The sequence below is a fragment of the Salvelinus fontinalis genome, chromosome 20, assembly GCF_029448725.1.
Source record: "Salvelinus fontinalis isolate EN_2023a chromosome 20, ASM2944872v1, whole genome shotgun sequence".
Classification (NCBI taxonomy): domain Eukaryota; kingdom Metazoa; phylum Chordata; class Actinopteri; order Salmoniformes; family Salmonidae; genus Salvelinus; species Salvelinus fontinalis.
In genome coordinates this window covers 811,164-839,055 of record NC_074684.1, presented here as the reverse complement: position 1 = coordinate 839,055, position 27,892 = coordinate 811,164, and the positions used below count along the sequence as shown (strand labels likewise).

The following is a 27,892-nucleotide window of genomic DNA, read 5'->3' as shown; positions in this document are numbered from 1 at the left end:
TTATACTCATTCTACTTTACTGTACATTACTGTACTGTACCAAATCTGAACAAAGCATAGAAATCTATCTTATATTGGGCCAAATCAAGGCAGGTCCGGACTGGACCAAATCTGAACCGTACAGACTTCTATAATGAATTGGTATTTGGTCTTATCCGGACAGAGAAACGACATCTGTGGAGTTGGAATCAAGGCCAGGGCAGATCTTTCCAAAGTACATGGACTTCAGCATTGGATGTTGGGAGGGTCATCACTAGGATGTGTGATTCTGGGCGTGTGAACTGCCACCCTCACCTAAAATCACACTGATTAATAAAATACATGGATGTGGAAGTAAAATGTTGTCAAGGTTTCCATTCCGTTTGTCGCGTGCGCCAGGGGAGGCATTCGAGACACGACTGACTTGATGTTTTTGAAGTGAGTGAGCGGTCAGGCTTGAAGAGTTGACCCAGTTCCCGCCATGGTGCACGGTACACTCCATAGTCCATAGTCCCCATGCTCATATAGGCTAGGTGTGTTCATGAATCATGTATTGATAAAATCCAAACAGAAGCGGGAGGATTGGTCGTCTTTTCCCCATAAAAATAAACAAGGGGAATTATACACCACGGAAGCGTGCAGTCAGACTAAAAATAGAAGCGAGGTTTTTGCCTCTGGATGCAGTTGCATTTTACAGGTCAGACTGTGATCTTCTCTTGAGCTTCGGAGGATGAAAACGCAGTAGGCCTACTTAGTCCTCACATCTCCTGGTCATTACTATTTCATACGAAGCGGGCATAATGCCCAAACACCTCGTAGACTAAAAGTGCCTTTTCATCACCCAATATACTATGACCCGTAGACGGTGTGACACCAAGCATATGACGTGGGAAAATTGGAGTGGCATTACCGACGCATTGCTTAAAGCCTGTCTGTTTCTCTGAGTCTTCATAGAGAAATCAATAGTGGTCTCCAAAAGAATGAATCTGGAATCCACACTACTACCATGGCAGACGGCCAGCTGAGTGATGTGTGCGGTTTAAACGGCCCCCGCATTCTGCCGCGCACGGCCAGCTATCTAGGTGTCTTAATCGCTCGGCTCTCCACTTCTCTCGCCTAGTTCTGCTCTTCTTCCTCATTCCCTCCCTCCCTCTGTCTCCTCATCCTCCTCCTCCTCATACCCTCCCCCTAAGTTCGATGTGATCGGCTCTTGGCCCTGCCGTGAGTTCTCAGTGCGGGCGACAGCGCTGCTGAACATGGCGTCAGACGGGATGATTTTAACAAACCACGACCACCAAATCCGTGTCGGAGTCTTGACAGGTAAATGCAAAATCGCATTGAGTGATTCATATTTCTCTGTGACAATGTGAATTAATTTCCGTTGACTGTCCGTTGGGGTGCCTCTCGCGGGCGTCTCATAGGCTACATGTCGGTTGATTTTGCGTGGCAGCTCTCTCCATCTCTGGCTGATTTTGCAGTTCTCCGCGGCAGGTCAGCGCCTTGCGCCTTGAAGCCCCCTTATTTTCACAGGACTAATTGATTTCACACATCCTTGCATGCGACGGAAAATGACAATGTAGCCCACATTCATACAAACCTGTTCGGTATCATTCGTTGCCATGGCGTTTGCGAGGCGGTTTTTCTCGGTGAAGGGCTCAGTTTTGTGTGTTGAATTATTCATAGCCCGTATCTGCTTCTGCTTGTCAAATCTGAAAATGACAGCTGACCGTGTGCGGAGACAAACATGCTTGCGCTGTATGTATTTCGTTATTGACACGCGGTTGGCCACAGCATTTCTCCAAATGTAGCCCATGACAGTTGCTGAGGATAAGTTTATGTATTTAAGCGCACAGAAATGCCCGTGTTAATTGCGGAATACATGGCAAAGCAGGCGCAATGAATGATATGTGACTGATTTGTGAATGACATCGCTAATTGAAGCGGCTGGTTAACGTGACTGAGGCTCTTCTGGTTTCGTGAGCAGAATACGAGTCGACTTAAGCTACCGATCGGAAAACGATATATAGGCTTCAAACTGTTATACACAAGACATTGAAAATGGCTATTTCTATGTGTTTTTAGGTATGTTTGCTTTGTCATGTTTCATATTCAGAACTGTGATGTTGAACAAGACGAATAGTCGTGCGGTGTCATGAGAGGAAAGCAAATGAAAGATACATGTAACCAGAGACGGTTAATATTGACAAATACAGGCTTGCCGCTGCTGTAGCGATGCTGTTGAATTGGGGAAAGTGTCGGATGAGAAAACGAGTAATGGAGGGGGCTGGATGATTCAATTCATCGTGATCGCCTATGACATTCTCCCTTATGGTAAATCCGGTTGGAAGATGGTATTGTGTAGCAATGGAGGAATGACTGTAGATCCTGAAATCTGCTAGGGAAACCCCGCTCCCCCCCGCCTCCCCTCACGCGGTAGAGAGAGAAGGAGGGAGCGCTAGTGAGGGCTTCAGCGCTGTCCGTGGTGCTGAAACAGCGTCAGTCACAAATTAGTGCGATGGTAAATACACTGCCAGAAAGCGAGTTTCACCACGTTGATAAGCATTCAAGCATAATGTAAACCGAAACAGAGCGGGATCTATGTATGCAGCGTTAGTCCCTCGAATCCCCCCCCCCCCCCCCCCCCCCCCCCCCCCCCAGCCAGTGTGGTGACAGGCTGCTAGTTTGATTTTGAGGTGCTATGCTGACTTTTCCTGCAAATATATGCTGATTTTGGCGACGCAGAAACGCAACCCACTTCTTATTTGCATTTCTGTTCCTTTTTGCGTCTCTTTTTCTTTCTCTCTTGGGGTTGGAATGGGGAGGTATGTTGGGAATCCAATACCCGTTTTCGGAGGTTTAAAAAAACAGTGACCATGCAGACATATGAAACGGTAGGTTCACTGTATATTTAGTTGTTCTGAATCTAGGTCCAAAATATCTTTAGTCTATGTCTATAACACCACACTAACCACACAGTGCCATTTATAATCTATAATAGTGCCATCGTTAGTCCTGCTGCTCCACGCAGCTCTGTGCTCAGCATTCTAATGCCCCCCCACCCTCCAATCTCCCCATCTGGCCTCATGAGAAGATCAGGGGTCAACCCTCCATCCCTCCTCCATAGCCACGGGGGGGATTAGATGAGTTGACCCTCCTCCTCCTTCCTCAGTGGCCTGACAGGTGAGGTGGTGACAGCAGGGCCCAGGGGAGAGCAGGGGAGAAGGGGGATATAACTGGCCGACCACTGCTCAGGCCAGGGATGGAGGGTTGGAGTGAAGTGGATCTCAAACCTCTATGATGGTGTCTTTAGATATATATATATATATAGACTTAGGAATCTAAAGGCTGTATAGATCCAATGTATAATGGTTTATTCAATATAGAAGTAGGATTAAGAATGTAGATCTGCGCACTCTATGCAAATGTTAGCAGGGCTCAAGCCGGCCAAAGGAGGGATGGAGGGGTCCATATCTCAAACCTCTATGGTGGTTTGTTTGGGTGTATCGTCAGGTGTTTGCTCTAGGTTTGCCTTTGGATATACATTATTGGTGCAAGGTGCACTATAAGGATGTGGGGAAATGCATGCAAGGATTTGTTTGTGAAAAATCTGAAGAACAAAAATGATTAGGGTGAACTAAAATGAATGACTGACACCTGTCAAATATGTAATCCTACAAATGTGAGCATTAAAACGCTTCTCATGCTGTGATGCGTTTGTTGCCTTTTTGAATGTGTTTCAATGTGTATCGAGAGTGTGTGTTTGTATATATATATGTGTGAGAGAGAGAGAGAGAGATGTTGTTTTAATTGTGTCTCTATCTGGGCCTGCCTGAGGGTGTGGACAACACCATTCTCCAACATGCTCTCCTAGCTAACCGTCTTCCTGTCCTGTGTGTGTTTGTGTGTCTCCCTCCACCTTCCTAATGACTCCCTCTGCACCCCCCCCCCCACCCCCACACACAAACACATAATACAGCTCCCCAACAGCCTGTGTGACCTCATTGTGTTGTGGTGCTGCTAGGGAGAGATGGATACACCATGCAGAGAGTGTGTGTTCTCTGGACCTCTGTGTTCTGACGTAGCAAGCAAGGACCAGACTCTGTCACGTTAGATGTATTACACACACCCGGCTTGTGTGTGTGTGTGTGTGTGTGTGTGCATGAGTGAGTGTGTGTGTGTGTGTGTTTGTTCATCCGCATGCATGTGTATGTTCTCTCTGTCTTTGTGCACTAACAGTGAGCTCTGGTTGAAACACAATCCACTGGTCCCAAATATAGCTACTGTATGCATACATCCCACGAACACAGTGAAACAGCTCAGTGCAAAATCCATTCAATGGCTTTAAATCACACATACTCACAAATTGACACACACACACACACACACACACATATACAGACACACACACACACACACTCACACACACATATACAGACACACACACACACACACACACACACACACACACACACACACACACACACACACACACACACACACACACACACACACACACACACACACACACACACACACACACACACACACACACACACACATATACAGACACACACTCTCACACACACATATACAGACACACATATACACACACACTCTCACACACATATACAGACACACATAAACACACACACACACTTACACACACACACACACACACACACACACACACACACACACACACACACACACATACATACACACAAACACACATATACAGACTCACACACACACACACACACACACACACACACACACACACACACACACACACACACACACACACACACACACACACACACACACACACACACACACACACACACACACACATATATATATATATACACACACACACACACATACTCACAAATTGACAGATACATGCACACACATTGACAGACACACAGACACATAAACGAATACACACACACACACACACACACACACACACACACACACACACACACACACACACACACACACACACACACACACACACACACACACACACACACACACACACACACACTGCTGAATAGACAGACATGGACAGTATGCACTCAGTAGCAACCTGCCAATGGGAACGAGGCCTGGGTCGGAAATCTCCTCTCTGCGGCAGACAACACACATTCTCCATCTCTCGCTCTCTTTTCTTCACTCATTTTTTCCCTCAGCTGTAGCAACTGATAGAAGCTCAGAGAGAGAGAGAGATGTGTGGGCGGCGCTCCAGCTCCAAACTTACATGTCAGAAAGACATGAATCGACACCAGACGCCCCAATATTTAGCGTCGCTCGCAAACGGTGAAATGGAGTTGTATTTTTTTTTATTTTTGGACGGCCTTTATTCGTGTGTTACTGTCCGTTTGTGGTCTAATGTGATTTTTCATTATGATTCCTCCACGGCAGTCTAGAGGGAGATGGAGGGAGGAAGGAGGGAGAGAAGGGGGACTGGTAAGGCCAGGTGGGGAGGGAGAAGGCAGGCAGGCTCTGTGGGATTTCCCCTCTTAAAGGGGCTACCACCACCTTTCCGTAGGGAGGCTACAAAGGGAGGCTTGTGGTCTAGAAGTCAGATTGGTGATGGTGAGGCAATGCAGGGAATAGAGGGTTTCATATTTTTCAGTTGCTTACTCTGTGTGTGTCTGTGTGTGTGTGTTTGTGTGTCTTTGTGCGCTTTGCCGACATTTGCATCGCTAGGTGCGTGCGTGTGTGCGTGTGTGCGTGTGTGCGTGTGTGCGTGTGTGCGTGTGTGTGTGCGTGTGTGTGTGTGTGTGTGTGTGTGTGTGTGTGTGTGTGTGTGTGTGTGTGTGTGTGTGTGTGTGTGTGTGTGTGTGTGCATAGCCGCATGCTTGTGTTCATATATGTGAGTGTGTATTACAATGTGTCTACGTGCATGTGTGTGCCTGTACACACATTAGTGTGCGGAGGGCCAATGCAAGAACTATCTAATCTCTTTTTCCACATAATTTAATCTCTGGAGGTTGTCCCAAGCTCACCTTAACCACTACAGCCCCAGACCTTGTAGCACTGATGCATGCTGGGAACAGGAAACCAAAGAGTCAGCGAGCGAACCAGTCAGTCAGCGAGCGGCCTGGATGGCTTACGTGGCAGACTGTCCTGCCCAGAATTAGGAGACTCTGTCATTTGTCACTGAATGAGGTTGGGTAGCTGCCAAGTTATATAGCAATCTCCTCTCCAAGTCTGCTGTGAATGGTGAATGGTGAACAGTGAATCATTTAAGTCATTTACATTTAAGTCATTTAGCAGACGCTCTTATCCAGAGCGACTTACAAATTGGTGCATTCACCTAATGACATCCAGTGGAACAGCCACTTTACAATAGTGCATCTACATCTTTTAAGGGGGGGGGGGGGGGGGGCAGAAGGATTGCTTTATCCTATCCTAGGTATTCCTTGAAGAGGTGGGGTTTCAGGTGTCTCCGGAAGGTGGTGATTGACTCCGCTGTCCTGGCGTCGTGAGGGAGTTTGTTCCACCATTGGGGTGCCAGAGCAGCGAACAGTTTTGATTGGGCTGAGCGGGAACTGTACTTCCTCAGTGGTAGGGAGGCGAGCAGGCCAGAGGTGGATGAACGCAGTGCCCTTGTTTGGGTGTAGGGCCTGATCAGAGCCTGAAGGTACTGAGGTGCCGTTCCCCTCACAGCTCCGTAGGCAAGCACCATGGTCTTGTAGCGGATGCGAGCTTCAACTGGAAGCCAGTGGAGAGAGCGGAGGAGCGGGGTGACGTGAGAGAACTTGGGAAGGTTGAACACCAGACGGGCTGCGGCGTTCTGGATGAGTTGTAGGGGTTTGATGGCACAGGCAGGGAGCCCAGCCAACAGCGAGTTGCAGTAATCCAGACGGGAGATGACAAGTGCCTGGATTAGGACCTGCGCCGCTTCCTGTGTGAGGCAGGGTCGTACTCTGCGGATGTTGTAGAGCATGAACCTACAGGAACGGGCCACCGCCTTGATGTTAATGGTGAATGGTGAACGGTGACACATGGGGCTGGACGTCTGCTCTATGGTAATTGGCTACACACCCATGCTCTTTCTGTAACGATTGGCTGGACTGGCCTATTTCTTTTTATTCACGTTTATTTAAATAGGGGAGCCCACTGAGACCAGGGTGTCATTTCCATTGGTGCCCTGAAAACAACAGTTCAAGCATGATCACTACAAATGTACAGTTACAACATTTCAATGAAATGACATTACATTCAAAAGGGCAGTAGAAACAAATAGATAGAATAAGTCAAAACAGGTGTACTGTAGTTTTCATTGGTCACATTGTTTAGCAGAGCTCTAAATGAAAATCTTGGGACCAACGAGTCAAGTTTCAGAGTGACCTGTAGGTCATTCCAGGACTGAGGGGCACAGAAACTGAAAACGGTCTTCCCTAACTCAGAGGAGACCTGCAGAACCTCTAGAACCAATCAGTCTTGAGAGGGATTCTTATAATTACTAGACACATTTCCAATTTGGAAATGGAAATGATCACCAGTGATAAAACGCAAGGCTGAGTGGTAGACTGAGTCTAAATGTTTTAACACAGAGGCTGAGTGGTAGACTGAGTCTAAATGTTTTAACACAGAGGCTGAGTGGTAGAATGAATCCATAGGTTTTAACACAGAGGCTGAGTAGTAGACTGAATCCAGAGGTTTTAACACAAAGGCTGCATGTAGATTGAGTTGCCATAGTCAATAACTGGGAGGAATGTTGCTTGAACAATCTTCCTCCTATTTTCAGAAGTGAGACAGGATTTATTTCGATACAGGAACCAATCTTTGCTTGCAACTTTTTAGCCAGCTTATCGATGTGTGTTTTAAAGGACAGTTTATCACCAATCCAAATACCTAGATACTCAATTTGGGCTCCTCTCAAGGTGCAGATACGCAGGTCTCTAGGATCAATTTTACAAGACCTGGACAGAAAACATAAACTTGGTTTTATCAACAATTAGCGCAAATTTAAGATCGGTGAGCGATTCTTGAAGTGAATCAAAGCCAAGCTGCACCGAGGGGGCAAGGGAATAAATAACTGTGTCATCCTCATAAAGATGTAATCCCCAGTTCTTCTTATTAAGGGACAAACCAACATTATTCATGGAAATAGTGAACAGTAAAGGACCTAGTATCGAGCCTTATGGCACTCATTTTGGTTATGTTAAGAGAGATTAGATTTTCATTGTCTGTTTACAGTAGGTTTCACCTTGTCTTGTCCTGTGGCTATCTATAAGGATAGCACTAGACTCTAGGCTATGTGTCACAGGAGGTTGGAGTAACCATAATTGGGGAGGACAGGCTTGTGGTGATGACTGGAGTGGAACGAGTGGAATGGTATCAAATAGATCTAACACTTGGTTTCCATGTGTCACTCTATCTGTCTGTCTTTCTCTCCCTCTCTCTCTCTCTCTCTCTCTCTCTCTCTCTCTCTCTCTCTCTCCCTCTCTCTCTCTCTTTCTATCTCTCCCCCTCTCTTTTTGCTAAAGGAGCAGTGTAGATGTAAAGGCTATTTCTGGGAAACAGACAATACAAATCTAATCTCTAGTCATCTCATCTCTATCTATCTCTTAAGCGCATAGAAATCAACAATACTCAATGTAAATATATCTTAATTGGACGTTGAGTTTGGGAAGAGAGGCCAGCGTTATTTGGTGGATGAACACTCTGATTCGCTCTCACCGGCTCTTGTAAACCCTCCAGAGAAGTGTGCTCCATCAAATCCATTCCCAAAGTTGGCTAGGTAGGTAAGGACATTGTTGGGAATTGAATTTGGAACGTGTCGCAACGTGTCTCAACTAACAATGCACTCTCATCACTTGTCATTTATGTGAAGTAAAGTTGATGATAAGGGAGAGTGTGATGGATAGGTGTTACGTTTGGCCTTCTGTATGTGAGATAGCCCATGTCAGCGCTGAATGCTAACAGTGTTGATACTAGGGATGGAACTTGAATGTGTTGAAGGTTAGCATTAGTATGAAGGCAGCTTGGGCCTAGCCTTGGTCTAGGGAGGATAATCAAGACTGATACTGTGCTGGAAAGAACATTTTAAAAAGACAATATCTTAGCCAGAACAATACGGTTTGTGTTGGCATGGTAGTGTGAAGATGGTTCAAGTCTGGTCTAGAATGGGTCAGGCAAGGTGCTCTCTTGTCTTCTATGATAATTAAAGGATGAAGTCATGGTGGAATAAAGAACTGTATGTTTAAAGTGATGAGTCACTCTATGGTCTGTCTGTACAGCCCTCCATCCCTACATCCTCATTCATCTCTTCTGGTTACTGGTGTTAATCAGGGCATGGAGGGTAGCATCGATTCATCAGCTTCAGCGCGCCTCCTCACGTTTTTTTACCCTTCCACATCTCATAGAGCTCTGAAATATAGAGCCCTTTCGTGTTTCAAGTCTTGGGAGAGTGTTTCTGGCTAGCATCTATCTCTCATACTGTTTGCTATTCCTATGAAGTAGTCGTGAGATCTGCCGTCGATGTTTGGCTCGGTCAATATCGTGTCCTCCTGTCTTTTCTGACTGAAAAGCTAACATGGATGACATTTCTTTTTCGTACAATGTCTATGTCTTTTTTTTCTTAAACATACGTTCATTGCATCATTATATTGTCGACTTTGATGCCGCACTCCAGTATCTGCTCTACAAGGATCTGTTTCCTTGGAGACTTGATACTTTCATGAAACTGCATGGATAAGATGTAGGACACATGTTATATTTCTATCATGTCGAAGCTGTTGTTTCGGATTCCTACAATGTGTTACAGAAAGAGTTATTGGAGCTCGTAAGGGATGATTATTCCAAAAACACACTGCAATGTCACTGTGTGTAACTAATGGTGATGGATTGACAGTGTAGTATTGTACAGGAAGTATAATTATTCTGTATTATTACGTACTGTTTTGTCCCAGGAATCAAACCCACTATCTAGGAGTTAGTGCTCTACCAACTGAGCTACAGAGGACCACACTAGTGCCTCAGTTAAATGGTATTTTCACAATGTTTGTATTCATTAGGGCATAGTGTAGTAAAATGTATTGAAAACGACAATGGGTGTTTTAACTTCGTCCCTCCCTCTTTCAGTCCTTGTTCTTCCGTTAACTGCCTAATGAACACAAACCAGGTCTTAGATCATCCAAGAGCATGTTTCCTCCACAGCACTGAGTAGAAGATAACTATGCACAGAGGAACAGGCTAGCAGATAGCAGCCTCCGTCCATGACTATGCCACAAACACATGCACACACACACACACACACACACACACACACACACACACACACACACACACACACACACACACACACACACACACACACACACACACACACACACACACACACACACACACACACACACACACACACACACACACACACACACACACACACACACACACACACACAAACAAACCTCAAGGTCAAACTGTGGAACTTGAAGTTGGATATTTCTCTGTCTCTCACATGCGCTCACACACTTACACACATGCATGTACACACACACACCTCCCTAATTAGCCTACACTTTGGTGATATATTTAATAATAGCAGTTACATGTCAGCTCATGCTGAACTAAGTTAGCCTGGTTGACCTTCAAGATGCAGTAGAACTTTTACTCCAAGAAACTACACACACACACACACACACACACACACACACACACACACACACACACACACACACACACACACACACACACACACACCACTGACAGGAATTAGGAGATGATGATGAGAGGAAGACAGTGGTCTTTTTGCTCAGATCTTCTCTGTGGTGCTGAAGCTATTAAATCTTCCATTCGCTGCCTGCCTCATGCCTTCCACTTCTGCTGCTGGGATTCTGTCTGGGAAGAAAGGCTGTTTTTCCATATTCTGATATTAGTTTTTTGTTTGTTTGTTTGTTTGTTTGAGAGAGAGAGAGAGAGAGAGAGAGAGAGAGAGAGAGAGAGAGAGAGAGAGAGAGAGAGAGAGAGAGAGAGAGAGAGAGAGAGAGAGAGAGAGAGAGAGAGAGAGAGAGAGAGAGAGAGAGAGAGAGAGAGAGAGAGAGAGAGAGAGAGAGAGAGAGAGAGAGAGAGAGAGAGAGAGAGAGAGAGAGAGAGAGAGAGAGAGAGAGAGAGAGAGAGAGAGAGGGCTAGTCAAGTCAACGCATGCTAATGGAATGCATGTATTACAAATGTATAAGTGTAAGGAAGACAAACTAACTCATGTGTTTTTGACTTTCAGTCCAAAAATCTGCTGTCAAATAGTTACTTTACACTACGATAGCAGCAACTCTCACTAGCAAGACATAACATCACAGTAACAAGCCAATCACATCACAAACACAAGTCAAACATTCCTTGGACAAGAATAGCACCACTGTGAGTGGTACAAGCACAGGCACAGTACAACAGTGTGACTTCTGGCTGTCACCATTGGCAACGGCTACTGTTTCCTCGTTGTCACTCTGCCAGGCTGTCCATTGGCTTGTCACTCGGCCAGACCCCTCCCCCTTGTCTTCTGAAGAGGTGGTGACAGGTGAGGTCTGATGCGACTGATCGATGTGTGACATTTCCAGAAATGGCACCTAGTCTCGTCTGAGTTGGGAGTATGTGATCACCGAGGGTATATTCAGAGAGGTGAAACGTTCAGAACATTGCTGATAGAAATGTAATGAGTAGAACTGACATGACGCCCAATTCTGCATGACAGAATATCATATCTGTTCTACAAAATGTGTTTATATCTGAATGCTTTGTGATTTTGGAACCTTCTGAACAGACATATTCCAGGAACGGCACCTAGTCTTCTCTGAGTTGAAAGAATGTGCCCAGTTCAGTTCTCGCCTACCAAAATGACAGGTAGAACACAAATTTCCCAAAAGAAGTACCAGAATCCTTAGCATTTCTCTGAAAGAATCAAAATGGGCTGAACTGAACACACTGCTAAAAATAAGAATGCATTGTGCTTCTATGTAGAACCTTTTTGAAGATATATATAAAGCGAGCCAATGAATACTTTTTGGTTATAGCACCATTTTGTTTTACTCTCTGTCAGTAATATTTGTCCTGTTGCAGTACTTCAAATAAAATCAATTACTTTTCCTGCAAAGTGTGTTTACACTACAGTCGCCATCGAATGAGCACAGTGATTGCCTGCATAATTTACGAATATTGACAGTAATTATATTGTTAATTTGCATGTTCATACATCATTTATATTGACATCAATTTTGCTAAACAATTGCTGTCAATGGTGGTTGGTTGAAAATGTTTTAGGAATGTACATGTATGATATGAGGAATTCTCTCTCCTTCTCTGTTACTCTCTTTCTGCTATTCTCCCACTCTCTTTCTGTAGCCCCGTTTATACCAGGTTCTAAATTGCGGTCTTTGTCCTGAGCTTGTCCACATTCTGATTGTGCCCACAAGCATTGTGTCTGGATATCTTACAAGTGTAGACAGATCGGGACAGAGACACCATTTTAAATCATCATTATTCTGCCCTCTAAAATCAATGACAGGCGGCACCATTGTCTGATTACATCAATATGTGTCTTACAATACATAAATAAATACATATTATTTAGAAAGAATAGCTGTGAAATAATTGGCATACAGGAAGGGACCAGGAAATGTGGTCACAATGCAGACACCGTGGATGGATAACAGACACATTTTAACACCATGTGTAGACACATTTCTGGTCATCTGGTCACAATCAGAATGTGGACAAGATCAGGACAACAGACCCATGTTTGGAAAAAGGTATAAACAGGGCTTCTGCCTCTCTCTCGCCACCTCTCACCTCACCTGCCTTGTCATTTGTTCTGTCCCCCTCTCTTTCTTCTCAGCTTTCTCTCTTTCTCTTTCACATCTCTCTCCCTCTCTCTGTCTCTTTCTCCACCTCTTTCTCTCGCCTTCCCTGTCTTTTTATATTACCGTACCCCTGTAGGTAAGGGAGTGATGCAGGAAGAGGGGGAGCGTGTAGGTGTGAATAATAGAGGAGTGCAGCGTCCCTCTAATGAGTATATTTGATGGCTGACCTGGCCCGTGTGTGGCCAAGGTGTGCTCTCTCCTCCCTTTCTCCTCCTTTCTACCCCCTCACTCCTGTCCTCCTTGCATTATTGAGCCTCATGCGTTTCTCCTGCTTCCCCTTGTGCTACAGAGAAACACGCTCAGGTCATGACATCTGGACATCACGCGTTAACACAGTACTGGCCCCCATTGGAACAGACTGTACTTTCACTCGTGCGGTTGTGGATTGTGGGAACCACACCTGTGATTGACATGTTGGGTGTAGACCATGTTGCTATTTTTAGTCACTACGATGACGAGAGGAGAGTGTTGCAGGCAGGAGATTTCACTTTTTTCCCCGTCAGTTTATTGGGGATCCCCGGGATCCCCTACTCTTCCTTTTCGTGAAAAACAACATTTACTTCTCTCCCCCCTCTCCTCTCTCCCCCTCTTCTCTTCTCTCCTGTGTTGTGGTGGGCCCAGGTTCTATTTGTGTCTATAGGGGCTGTGTTGTGGTGGGCCCAGGTTCTAGTTGTGTCTATAGGGGCTGTGTTGTGGTGGGCCCAGGTTCTAGTTGTGTCTATAGGGGCTCTGTTGCTATGTTTTAGGGAGATGAGCCAAAGAGCCAAACACCCACAACTGATAAACAGGAGCTCCTCCCAGCATGTTGTCTCAGCAAGGAGAGGCCTTGAGAAGAAGGCCAAGTGTTTCCTCCTGTGTGTGTGTGTGTTTGTGTGTGTTTGTGCGCACACTTGCATGTGTGTGAGAGATAGAGAGTCTCTCTGCAGCCTGTGCTCTGACAGTGGGAAGCTGCGATGTAATTGCTGACACCGTCCAGAGGATTGAATGTAATGAAGGTAGCTGCTTACAGCCTGCTTCATTAGTGCAGATGGGCTCGGGGCACTGTGTGTGTGTGTGTGTGTGTGTGTGTGTGTGTGTGTGTGTGTGTGTGTGTGTGTGTGTGTGTGTGTGTGTGTGTGTGTGTGTGTGTGTGTGTGTGTGTGTGTGTGTGAGTGGGTGGGTGGGTGTGTGTGTGTGAGAAGACTCCTAGGCCCAGCGTCGTGGGAAATCACACACACTCATGCACTAACACACACACATCACACACACATTAGCAGCATGTGATGGGGTACAGAGGATAGCTCTTCCAGTGAAGGGAGGACAAAGCCTAAACCCTGTAGACTAGAGTTAGTGGAAGTTCCTACTAGCCCTTTCCTCCAGTCAAATGAGCAAATTGCCCTCTAGTGGCCTCATGGGTGGAATGTTAATAATTTCATAATTAAAAAACGTATTTCAGAAAATCGGGTGTTTCTATGTCAAACGGTTCTGTTATATTTCAGTCTTCTGTGATATAGTGTAATATTGGGATGCAAACTCAGAATAGAATGCATTTCAACTGTATATCTGACATGGTACCAGTGTCTTCATTTTTCAAAGCCCATAACCATGTGTGTGAGGGGTATACTTTTGTTTTAAAGTAGATATGTTTAAGACTACCAAGAAACACTCTGTGTGACCATGATTTAGCCCACTGCGGTAAAAGGCTAAGCTAGTACAATGGGTTAGTAGTTTCACTTTGCAAAGGGAAGTGTTGTTGAGTGGTGTCAGCTAAGGACAGCTAACAGCATGTGGTAATTCCTCCTATAATGTGTAAACTAGTGGAAACCAGTTATCATCCGCACACAAGCTTGAAAATCCCAGCACCAGTTTCCCAGCACCACCCCCCCCCCCCCCTCCAAAAACTGTGAACTGCTGCTGCTCGTAATCACATCATTCTACGTGAGCCTTGACAGTTTCATCTGTCCATGAGAGATGATGTAAGTCTTACCCCATGTTGATAGAAGTGCCGGTTACATGCTTGTCCTCTGTAGCCAATGGATATCACCTTCATATACAACCTCCGATTGGTGTCATATATGGACCTAACAGAAGAACTATGTAGAATATCATTGACAGTCTTTGGCTAGATTGACTGCTGATGAACTTAAGTTTGGATATTTCTCTGTCTCTCACATGCGGACACACACGCATTTACACACACACATGTACACACACACACCTCCCTAATTAGCCTACACTTTGCTGATATATTTAATAATAGCAGTTACATGTCAGCTCATGCTGAACTAAGTTAGCATGGTTGACCTTCAAGTAGCAGTAGAACTTTTACTCCAAGAAACTACACTCTCACACACACACACACACACACACACACACACACACACACACACACACACACACACACACACACACACACACACACACACACACACACACACACACACACACACACACACACACACACACACACACACACACTCTACTAGTAGCATGAGCATAATACCCTCTCATGGCGCACACTGCATCGTTGGTTGCGGCAGCAGAGTTCTGCTTTCTGCTTTGTTCCACTGATTTCACGTCGATTGTCGGCACAATGTGCTCGAGCCGCAGCTGTGCCGATCTGCCTTTGTTTTGCCTTTCTGGAACATCTCTGGCATGAAATGGGATTTGCGGGAACGCCGGGCAGTGACTGGGAGCTGTCACGGCGAGGGCAGTGGCGGGCAACCGGTGGACCAGAGCACGGCAGGGGATGGCACTGCCAACGCCACATGGGGACAAGTCGGACACCCCTATTCCCAAATCGGAGGGATTTAAATCAACGTTCCACTTAGTGAACAACGTTTGAACAGCGTGTCACTTACAATATGCTCAGTGTTCCCTCCTCCTGAATCGCCTTGACAGCTGTATCTCTTGAGGCATGGCTGTCATCATGACTAAAGCCGGGGTCATGTTCAGTAGGCACGAAATGGAAGAAAAACATCTCGAAACGAAGAGAAAACGGGAGGCCCTATCTGAACTCGTCCAATTGGAAATGCTCTCTTCGTTTTTCTGATGCAGTGTTTTGCTACAGTGTGCCCTAATGAACACGACCCAGGGTTTGCGTCAGAGGATGGGTCTTTACTTTCCCAACATGGCTACTGATGCAAGTCAAAATAACTACCCTGGTCTGTATGGGTTCATATCATAACCCCGATACCAGACCCTGTCAATGACCCAAAACGGTCCCTAACCTTGACCCTTAGCCCGCATGACCACAACCCTAGCTTTAACCCTAACCCCTGACCCCTGATTCTCATTGGTTTGGGGCTCTTAGAAGTGCTGGGAGCACATCAAGGCAAGAGCAATCAATAGTTGATTTGATTAGCTCCTCAATGCATGTATTTCACTTAAAGCCCCTAAAAGCCGATGGTCGAGAGAGGCTTTTTAGCTAATGTTAACCATCCATTTCTAATACAGCCTAATTAAGTACTGTCCACTTATGGACTCTTATCTTTAGTCATATTAAATTAGCTAAACTATGTGTGTGTGTGTGTGTGTGTGTGTGTGTGTGTGTGTGTGTGTGTGTGTGTGTGTGTGTGTGTGTGTGTGTGTGTGTGTGTGTGTGTGTGTGTGTGTGTGTGTGTGTGTGTGTGTGTGTGTGTGTGTGTGTTTGTGCATGTGTGTGTATCTTGTGTGTGTTTGCATGCATATGTATGCACAAATCAATGACCACGTCATGTTCCTGATGGGAGGTGGGTTCCCCTGTATCGGCAGCTAGCAGGAGAGGACATGTAGCTGGACGCATGAGGTGGGGGATAGAGATCAGACATGTGCAGGAATATTAATGGCCGCAGATTCCTATAGAAATCAATAGGATCGCTCACAGAGCCTTCAGAGCATTAATAAGACAATAGTACCTAAGCTTACCAATAGAGAGGCGATGGTGATGGGTCATATTCATTTTGGCACACTGTAGTAAAATGTTTTTGAATGGAAAACGAGACAAAACCAGGTACCCACTCTTCAGTTTTATGCCGAATGAATACGACCCAGAACAATCTCTAGTGGAGTTGGATGATGGGCGAATACATGAAAATAGAGTCCAAAACAGCCACCATTGCATATCTATGGTATATAAATCATATGGGTCCTTAAGGTGGACCCAGGGTTGTCCTGCACACTGCCTGATAGTCCTGTGAACAGCATAGATAGTTGTGCTACATTGCTACATAGTATTAGCTCGGGCTGGGAATTTCCAGGGACCTCACTATACGATATTATCACTATACTTAGGTGCCAATACGATATGCGTTGTGATTCTCACGCTAGATGCGGTAACGAGGTCAATGGAACTCAACCAAAACAATAGCAATGCAATGGAAACGCGAGGGGGAAAGATGCCGTGGGGGGAAAAGCCTGAATCGCCTCATTGCCCCCCAGAAAAATGTGGACTATTGTTTATATTTATATTTCACACTATGCTGAGGTAAAAATCTGAATATAATGCTTGTATGGATGTCAACCCCAACACATGTACACGTCATCATCACCAATCAACTGCATTACAGTTAAAAACTACTTTGACTACCACCACTGATGTCTGTATGCTAGCTATGCTACCAGCTTATACAAAAGGGAGTTAGCATTTAGCAGCCACTTCTTCTAAACCTGAAAAGGGACAACTTCTAAATGCTATGCCAACGAAAACAGCCAAATATATTCAAATCTGTCTTTAGTACCCACATTGGGCCTGTTACAATGCATCAATCATGACGGATTTGATGACTACCTACTTAGTTAGATCAGTAGTCTGTAGAACTTACCCCAAACCGCTATCCTTCTCCTATCCCCTGCTGCAGAGAGAATTATCAAATTATTTCAGATCAGTCATGGAAATATAGGTGATGAAGACATGTCGGCTCACTATTTAAAAAGAAGATGGAGGACAAGCTATAGGATGAAAAACATCAGCATTTTGGGACATGTACAGCCGACTAGCGCTAGCTAACGCAACCAAGCAAAACACCAATACAAATAAAAATGGATACTTGGAGTCAAAGTATCGATGTAATATTGTTCCAAATAATATTGCGGTATGCAACTGTATCGTCTTTTTCCCCCTCCATCACTACTGTCAGCTCCCAATGGAGGGGTCAATGCTATTTATCTTAATGTATCCTCTTATCTATCCGGAGATGTAGTGTGTTTGACATTACAGTAACAATCTCTTCTTCAAAGGTCACTTGGACTGGATAAAAAGCACTGTTCATACATACATGGTGCAGTATGCACACACACACACACACACACACACACACACACACACACACACACACACACACACACACACACACACACACACACCACACCACACCACACCACACCACACCACACCACATACCACACACCACACACCACACACCACACACGCAGTGAGCCACACACTGCACGCTAACAGGAGCAATATGCAAACAGCCCCTCTAAATGCCATGAGAGAATGAACTAGCCCACTAGCCCTGGGCTCTCCCAACATGGAAATGTCATGCTAAGGGGTAAACTGCTGAGGTTGCCTACTATACTCTTCTACTGGCTTGATTATAAAGTCATCGTCATCATGGCCACATCGTCATCAGAGCTCTGACCTTGTTATACTAGCCCCATGAGTTATTATTAGTAGCCCAGCGGTTGGAGCGTTGGGACGGTAAACGACAGTTTGCCTGTTCGAATCCCCCGAGCCGGCAAGGCGGAAAAATCTGCAGTTCTGCCCTTGTACAAGGCAGTTGACCACCACAACAACTGTTCCCCGGGCGCCGATGACGTGGGTGTCGATTAAGGCAGCCGCCCCCACGTCTCAGAGGGAGTCAGGGGGGTTGGGTTAAATGCGGACGACACATTTCGGTTGAATGCGTTCAGTTGTGCAGCTGACTAGGTAGCACCCTTTCCCACTTTCCCTCGCATGTGTGATTCATATTCACGAGGGGCTGTGGACAACAGGGTGGCCCCCACCTTCAATCCCTCCAATCACATTGATCTGACACCAGTGATGAGGAAAAGAGAGAGTTAGAGAGAGAGAGGCCAGAAAAGAGAGATAGAAGTGATGATTGGAAAAGGAGGAGAGAAGAGGGAGAAAGAAGGAAGGAGATGGGGAGGGAAAGAGAGGAGAGATGGGGAGGGAAAGAGAGGAGAGATGGGGAGGGAAAGAGAGGAGAGATGGGGAGGGAAAGAGAGGAGAGATGGGGAGGGAAAGAGAGGAGAGATGGGGAGGGAAAGAGAGGAGAGCAGTAAAGGGAAAGTCGAGGTGGCGTTGCAGTGACACTGAAAAAGAAATGAAAGTAGTAGTAAGGAGAGAAAAAGTCCCCGTCTTCCCCCCACTGCACTGTGAATGGTCTTTTCTCCGTGGCTTCATTAGTAAGTGTCTTTTCAATATTTATGGTCATGTTAATAAACCATCAATAAGACAGGGAATTTGCGTGCAGAGCTGCGGGCGCTCCAACAAGCAGCCTTCTCCGCCTGGGTTTAAGCAAAATGATCATAAAAATGTTTAGGTGAGTGCTAAGGAAGAGCGGGCGAGGAGAGTCAAAGAGAGATTACTAAAAAGAGGATGGGAAAGAGTGATATTGGGCCCTGGCTATACAAATTAGAGAAAGTATGAGATTGAGTACGAAGTATCTCCATTTGAAAGTGCTTTTTAGAACACGACTAGGATTCCTCTGTGGCTGGGAAACTGTCCTTATAGGAGCTTGTATGGCTATTGCCTATACATGAGATAGACGAGTAGCGATCAGTGTTCTGACTTGGTGTGAGCGTGTTGTGGTGACCCAGGAGAGAATGTGTGAGTGTGTCGTGGTGACCCAGGAGAGAATGTGTGTGTGTGTTGTGGTGACCCAGGAGAGAATGTGTGAGTGTGTTGTGGTGACCCAGGAGAGAATGTGTGAGTGTGTTGTGGTGACCCAGGAGAGAATGTGTGAGTGTGTCGTGGTGACCCAGGAGAGAATGTGTGAGTGTGTCGTGGTGACCCAGGAGAGAATGTGTGAGTGTGTCGTGGTGACCCAGGAGAGAATGTGTGAGTGTGTTGTGGTGACCCAGGAGAGAATGTGTGAGTGTGTCGTGGTGACCCAGGAGAGAATGTGTGAGTGTGTCGCGTCGGTGTTTGAGTGTGTCTATTTCAGTGTGTTTTGGTGGTCAGTTTGAGGGTGGTGTATCGGGTGTCGGTGTACTGCGTTTGGAGTGTATGTGAGTGTTCATGCCCGTGTGTGCGTACATGTGTGGGCAAGTGTGTGTGTGTGTGTGTGTGTGTGTGTGTGTGTGTGTGTGTGTGTGTGTGTGTGTGTGTGTGTGTGTGTGTGTGTGTGTGTGTGTGTGTGTGTGTGTGTGTGTGTGTGTGTGAGAGCATCCATCCATCCGTTCATCCGCTCAACCGCTCGTGTGTTGCGTGCGCGTGTACATGCATTTTGGTGTGTGTGTGTGTTTGTCCATTCGTCCGTCCGTGAATGTGTGTGGCTCCAGTGCCAGGGTGCTGACTAAGTGCCTGGCCTGGCATTGGGGCCCAGTCTCTCTCATGTTTTATGTATTCCAGTGGAGACTGCCAGGGGGAGCAGACCTCTAAAGCTGGGGTGAACACTGAGGGTCAGCACAATCACTCTTTCTCTCTTTCTCCGTTCCTCTCTCTCCTTTCCCTGTATCTATCTAGGACTATCTTTAGATGTCGCTCTCTCTACCTCTCTCCATCCCCCTCTCACACTCTCTTTCTAGCTCTCTCTCCATCCTTCTCTGCCCCCCCCCCCCCCCCCCGACTCATCCATGTCCTCACTCATACACTCAAAGACTTAAGGAGTGTGTGCTCGAGTTCTCGTTTGTGTGTGTTTGTGCGCATGAGTGCCCTGTTTCCGTGTGTGTGCACGCACACGTGTGTGTGTGTGTGTGTGTGTGTGTGTGTGTGTGTGTGTGTGTGTGTGTGTGTGTGTGTGTGTGTGTGTGTGTGTGTGTGTGTGTGTGTGTGTGTGTGTGTGTGTGTGTGTGTGTGTGTGTGTGTGTGTGTGTGTGTGTGTGTGTGTGTGTGTGGATGTCTATCTGTGTTCTCCCAGTAAGATCTCTTTTCTCTCCAATTATCTCTCCTTCTATCTCCCTCCATCTCCTTTATTCTCCCTATCCTCCTCCCCTCTCCTCCTCCCCCTCTCCTCCTCCATGCCCTCCTTTCTCTCCCCCATCCCTCAAGTCGTGTTCAGTGCTCAGCTGAACTCTCAATGGCACTGTTGCTCTCCATGGTGCTGAGACAGCCTCTCTAGACTTTTCTCTCCCTCCCTCCCCTCAATCTCCTTTCCCTGCTCCCCTCTCACTCCCCTCTATTCTTCAGACCTCTCTCTTCTGTCTCCTCCCTCTCTCCTTCATATTTCCTCTCTGTCTTTCCTCCTCCCTCTCCTCTATTTGATCTCTCCTCCCTCTATTCTCTCCTCTCCCCTCAGTCCCTCTCTCCTCCTTCTGTCTCCTCCCCCTCTCGTCTCTCTATCTCTCCTTCAGTGTGAATTGCACTCTTAAACCCATGTTTAAGTGGTTGGGATTTGGGCTCCATCCACCCAGCCCTCCACCGATCACCCCCTCTCTTCTTCACAGCCCAGCCCAGCATGGAGCTGTCTCTCTTGGGATGAGGAGGGCTTGGCTTCGCCCTGACTGGGCCTCAGCTGGGCTGGTGGAGTAGCAGTCGTTCTCTGCACATCTGCTGAGAGAAGGAAAGAGAAAGATAGTGTGGGGTTTGATTGAGCAGTGTGTGTGTGTGTGTGTGTGTGTGTGTGTGTGTGTGTGTGTGTGTGTGTGTGTGTGTGTGTGTGTGTGTGTGTGTGTGTGTGTGTGTGTGTGTGTGTGTGTGTGTGTGTGTGTGTGTGTGTGTGTGTGTGTGTGTGTGTGTGTGTGTGTGTGTGTGTGGATGTCTATCTGTGTTCTCCCAGTAAGATCTCTTTTCTCTCCAATTATCTCTCCTTCTATCTCCCTCCATCTCCTTTATTCTCCCTATCCTCCTCCCCTCTCCTCCTCCCCCTCTCCTCCTCCATGCCCTCCTTTCTCTCCCCCATCCCTCAAGTCGTGTTCAGTGCTCAGCTGAACTCTCAATGGCACTGTTGCTCTCCATGGTGCTGAGACAGCCTCTCTAGACTTTTCTCTCCCTCCCTCCCCTCAATCTCCTTTCCCTGCTCCCCTCTCACTCCCCTCTATTCTTCAGACCTCTCTCTTCTGTCTCCTCCCTCTCTCCTTCATATTTCCTCTCTGTCTTTCCTTCTCCCTCTCCTCTATTTGATCTCTCCTCCCTCTATTCTCTCCTCTCCCCTCAGTCCCTCTCTCCTCCTTCTGTCTCCTCCCCCTCTCGTCTCTCTATCTCTCCTTCAGTGTGAATTGCACTCTTAAACCCATGTTTAAGTGGTTGGGATTTGGGCTCCATCCACCCAGCCCTCCACCGATCACCCCCTCTCTTCTTCACAGCCCAGCCCAGCATGGAGCTGTCTCTCTTGGGATGAGGAGGGCTTGGCTTCGCCCTGACTGGGCCTCAGCTGGGCTGGTGGAGTAGCAGTCGTTCTCTGCACATCTGCTGAGAGAAGGAAAGAGAAAGATAGTGTGGGGTTTGATTGAGCAGTGTGTGTGTGTGTGTGTGTGTGTGTGTGTGTGTGTGTGTGTGTGTGTGTGTGTGTGTGTGTGTGTGTGTGTGTGTGTGTGTGTGTGTGTGTGTGTGTGTGTGTGTGTGTGTGTGTGTGCACATGTGCGTGCACATGTGCGTGTGCGTGTGCGTGTGCGTGTGCATGTGTAGACTCCTAGGTCCAGCGTCGTGTGCAACACACCTGCACCGATTCTGCCTGAACATGTGGGAAATGTAGTTCACTAACGAAACGTGTTCAAATACCTATTAGCTGCAGTGTTAGAATGTCTACCAGTGGTGCTACCGTTAAGGCTATTTCCTCCTCCAGTTGCTACCCCTCCGCAGTAGCAGGTATAGCGTAGTGTCGCACTGACTCCTCTCCCTTACGTAACACCCCACCCTAATTTAGATCGGACTTCGAATAAACCAAAATCAAGCCATTGGTTGGCTTCCCTTGTAGTTGGATATAAATAGCGTTTTTCAATCTTATCTGGAAACAGTGTTGTAGAGACGGGAGAGGCTTTGAAATGCAGCCCTGCCGATTAGGATCCTATTGTTCCACTCTACACCCTCTCTCTTCTCCCGGCTGCTTACAGTAAGCCCCGGGATCTGTGTGTGTGTGTGTGTGTGTGTGTGTGTGTGTGTGTGTGTGTGTGTGTGTGTGTGTGTGTGTGTGTGTGTGTGTGTGTGTGTGTGTGTGTGTGTGTGTGTGTGTGTGTGTGTGTGTGTGTGTGTGTGCTCACGCGCTTGCACAACAGTAATTGAGATTGGCTCTGAGTGTGTGTGTACACGTGTGCGATGTGTCTTAGTATGTATGATCTGAGAGTGTCGGTAAGTGATTGCTTGTGTGTGCCTGTCTGTGCGTGCATGCACACATCACAATTCAGCGTGCATTCACACTCACATTTGCGTGCGTGTGTAACTGCCGGGTGTGTCTTTCATGATGGACGCTGTCCTCCCGCTGCTTACCCCACTGCTCCACTCAGAATGAACAAGGTTGCTAAGATACGCTAGACTTATACGACATCAGGTTATCTGCCATTATTGCTGTTGCTATATTTTACTCAGCACTGTCAAACCGTTATTAATTTGGAAATTTACCCCACCACAGAGTTATACGACGCTGCTGCTGGTATTTGTCGCACCACTGCCTCCCTGCTCTACCCTAGGAGGAAGTTGTGAAACATTTAATGCCCCTAGTAAAATGTCATTCCCACCCCTCGACAAAGTGGGGGCGGATCCACACCTCGATTCATCATTAAGCCCATTTAATCCCAGGCCTCCGGCTCTAGTGGTTCCATTTGACACGGAGCAAGCCAATAAGACGGAGGGAGGAAGGGGGGTGATGTCATTTCTGAGGAGACTGATTGGTTGAGGGAGGTGTGAGCCCTCCCACCTGCAGATATCATTTGAATCCAAAGAGACCCTCATGTAGACCCCCATGTTGGTGTGCTCCACCACTGGAAGGGCATTGGCACTGAAACAGATGAATACAGAAGACAGTGGAGATGCCAACAGCAGGGTTTAGCTGTGGTATTATTTTGTCATGGGAAGGTAAACATGTTTGATGTGTCTATTCGTATTAATTTACAATATTATAATATGTTTGATGTGATTTTATTGCAAATACAGGATGTTGATGGAGATTCCAGAAAGGCAGGATTTGGTCTGGATGAAAAAGCTGTTATTTCCCTAAACTTTTCCTGATTTGATTATCCTTTTATCCAAATTCATCTTCAATTTGAGAAAAATAAAAAAGCGGACTCAATTTACTGTTACTCATTGTGACACCCATTGAGAACCATGTAGGTAACTATGCAAAACAAAAGTATTAAGAGCAGCAAAACCAGCCAAGTAAAATAGCAAGGTAATGACTGACCTATTCAGAGAGGAGCACGCATCAGCATGAGCTAGAGGGAGCAAGGTCTGGGCCGGGGGGGATTTGTGGCTGAAGCTGTGATCCGGACCAGTGTGTGCGTGTGTGTGTGTGTGTGTGTGTGTGTGTGTGTGTGTGTGTGTGTGTGTGTGTGTGTGTGTGTGTGTGTGTGTGTGTGTGTGTGTGTGTGTGTGTGTGTGTGCGTGTGTGTGTGCGCACTATTTTTAAAAAGTGCTATCTAGAAGCTAAAAGGGTTCTTCAGCTGTCCCCATAGAACCCTTTGAAGAAACATTTTTGGTTCCAAGTAGAACCCTTTTGGTTGCAAGTAGAACCCTTTTGGTTGCAGGTAGAACCCTTTTGGTTGCAGGTAGAACCCTTTTGGTTGCAGGTAGAACCCTTTTGGTTGCAGGTAGAACCCTTTCCACAGAGGGTTCGACATGGAACTCTAAATGGTTATATTTCTAAGCGAGAGAGAGAGAGAGAGAGAGAGAGTGCGCGTGTGTGTGTGTGTGTGTGTGTGTGTGTGTGTGTGTGTGTGTGTGTGTGTGTGTGTGTGTGTGTGTGTGTGTGTGTGTGTGTGTGTGTGTGTGTGTGTGTGTGTGTGCGCACTTGTGTGTATGTGCACGCGTTTGCATGCGTATGAGCCAGGGTGTTCACGCATGTGTTTGTGTTCTTGCGCGTGTGGGCGTGTATGAGCGTGCATATGTGTTCTTGCCCATGTGTGTGTGTGTGTTCTTGCGCGTGTGTGTATGAAAGTTCCTTGGTGGTATAGGGGAAGCCCCATTAGTGTGGCATCCCTGGGAGATAATGAGAGCTGACTGCTTTATGCCATGGAAATGATTGACTGGCTGGGACATCCTAGCACACCATGAATCCTTCCTGTTAACTGGGCCCACACACCACACACACACCAGCCACACCACATACACACCAGCCACACCAGCCACACCACATACACACCAGCCACACCACACACACACTAGCCACACCACATACACACCAGCCACACCACACACACACCAGCCACACCACACACACACCAGCCACACCACATACACACCAGCCACACCAGCCACACCACATACACACCAGCCACACCACATACACACCAGCCACACCACACACACACCAGCCACACCACACACTCCAGCCACACCACACACACCAGCCACACCACACACACACACCAGTCACACCACACACACACCAGCCACACCACACACACCAGCCACACCACACACACCAGCCTCACCACACACACACACCAGCCACACCACACACACACCAGCCACATCACACACACACCAGCCACATCACACACACACACCAGCCATACCACACACACACCAGCCACATCACACACACACCAGCCACACCACACACACACCAGCCACACCACACACACCAGTCACACCACACACACCAGCCTCACCACACACACACACCAGCCACACCACACACACACCAGCCACATCACACACACACCAGCCACACCACACACACACCAGCCACATCACACACACACCAGCCACACCACACACACACCAGCCACACCACACACACCAGTCACACCACACACACCAGCCTCACCACACACACACACCAGCCACACCACACACACACCAGCCACATCACACACACACCAGCCACACCACACACACACCAGCCACACCACTTACACACCAGCCACACCAGCCACACCACATACACACCAGCCACACCACACCACACACACACCAGCCACATCACACACACACCAGTCACACCACACACACACCAGCCACACCAATCACCTATCACACATATGGCCTTGGGCCAATGTCTTCTCTAATCTCTCCTAGTGGCTTCCCTTATTAGATATTTTCTTCTCTTCTTTTGTTTTCTTTTCTCTTTTACTCTTTTAGTCCTTGAGTCTTTGAGTCTTTTACTCTTTGAGTCTTTTACTCTTTTAGTCTTTTACTCTTTGAGTCTTTGAGTCTTTGAGTCTTTGAGTCTTTTACTCTTTGAGTCTTTTACTCTTTTAGTCTTTTACTCTTTTAGTCTTTTACTCTTTTAGTCTTTTACTCTTTGAGTCTTTGAGTCTTTGAGTCTTTGAGTCTTTTACTCTTTGAGTCTTTGAGTCTTTTACTCTTTGAGTCTTTTACTCTTTTAGTCTTTTAGTCTTTTACTCTTTTAGTCTTTTACTCTTTTAGTCTTTTACTCTTTGAGTCTTTGAGTCTTTGAGTCTTTGAGTCTTTGAGTCTTTGAGTCTTTGAGTCTTTGAGTCTTTGAGTCTTTGAGTCTTTGAGTCTTTGAGTCTTTGAGTCTTTGAGTCTTTGAGTCTTTGAGTCTTTGAGTCTTTGAGTCTTTGAGTCTTTGAGTCTTTGAGTCTTTGAGTCTTTGAGTCTTTGAGTCTTTGTCTTGTTATCTTTGTGTCTTTTTGTCTTTCCTCTTCTTTCCTTGTTCACTTTCTTATGTAAATGTTATCTCTTTCTTTTTCTCACTCCTCGATCACCATTCCTCCCTTCATCTCTTCCCTTCTTCTCGTTTCTCATTATATTCTTCTCTCTTAGTCTCCTCTTAGTCATCTTTCTTTTGTTGTCATTCCCTCTCTTTTCCATCTCTTACCCTTTCTTTTACCTCTCCTACTCTGTCTCCATCTCTCTGATATGTGTTGGGGCTCATATTAACCCTTTAGAAAGTGAGTGTACACCTGGATCCCATGTGGATGCTGACTTCAATGTTCTCAGTGGAGCTGCTCCGCCCTGCATAATGCTTCTAAAGCACCGGTCTCCTGCTCTCCTCCCACTCATACTGCTAGCCTGGGGAGATACAGGCACTCTAGCTAGTCTAGAAGACACTCACACACACACACATACACACTCACTCACACACACACACACACACACATACACACACACCCACACACTCACACACACACACATACACACTCACTCACACACACACACACACACACACACATACACACACACACACACACACAAACACAGACACACACACTCACTAACTCACTTACTCACTCACTCACACACTCACTCACAGACACACACACACTCACGCACGTACACACTCACTCACTCACACACACAGACATAGACACACACACACACACACACACACACACACACACACACACACACACACACACACACACACACACACACACACACACAGACAGACAGACAGACAGACAGACAGACAGACAGACAGACAGACAGACAGACAGACAGACAGACAGACAGACAGACAGACAGACAGACACACACATACACATACACTCAAACACACACAGACAGACATTCAAACACACACAGGCACGTAGACACATACATACAAAGACACTCACACATACAATATGATACACACACACAGACACACATACACACATATATACAGGGACATAGAGACAGATGCAGACAGACATAGCGATATGAGCAGATAGACACATACAGGGAGATACAGGCAGATGCAGACAGACATAGCGATATGAGCAGATAGACACATACAGGCAGATGCAGACAGATCAGCTCGCCGTGCTTATCTATGGAGAAACTCCATGTCCAATTCAACTGACAGGAATGAAATGGA

At 46.6% G+C, this 27,892-nt stretch overlaps 1 protein-coding gene across 1 annotated transcript in view; it reads left to right on the top strand.

Moving 5' to 3' along the window:
- Nucleotides 1-1,045: 1,045 nt before the first annotated feature.
- The window catches only part of LOC129817136 (gephyrin-like), a 49,850-nt gene continuing 23,003 nt past the window's right edge, over nt 1,046-27,892 (top strand). Inside the window, exon 1 of the mRNA XM_055872070.1 lies at nt 1,046-1,299. Within this exon, the coding sequence (XP_055728045.1) occupies nt 1,236-1,299 (64 nt within the window). The 5' untranslated portion in view covers nt 1,046-1,235. The remainder of the gene's footprint in view (nt 1,300-27,892) is intronic.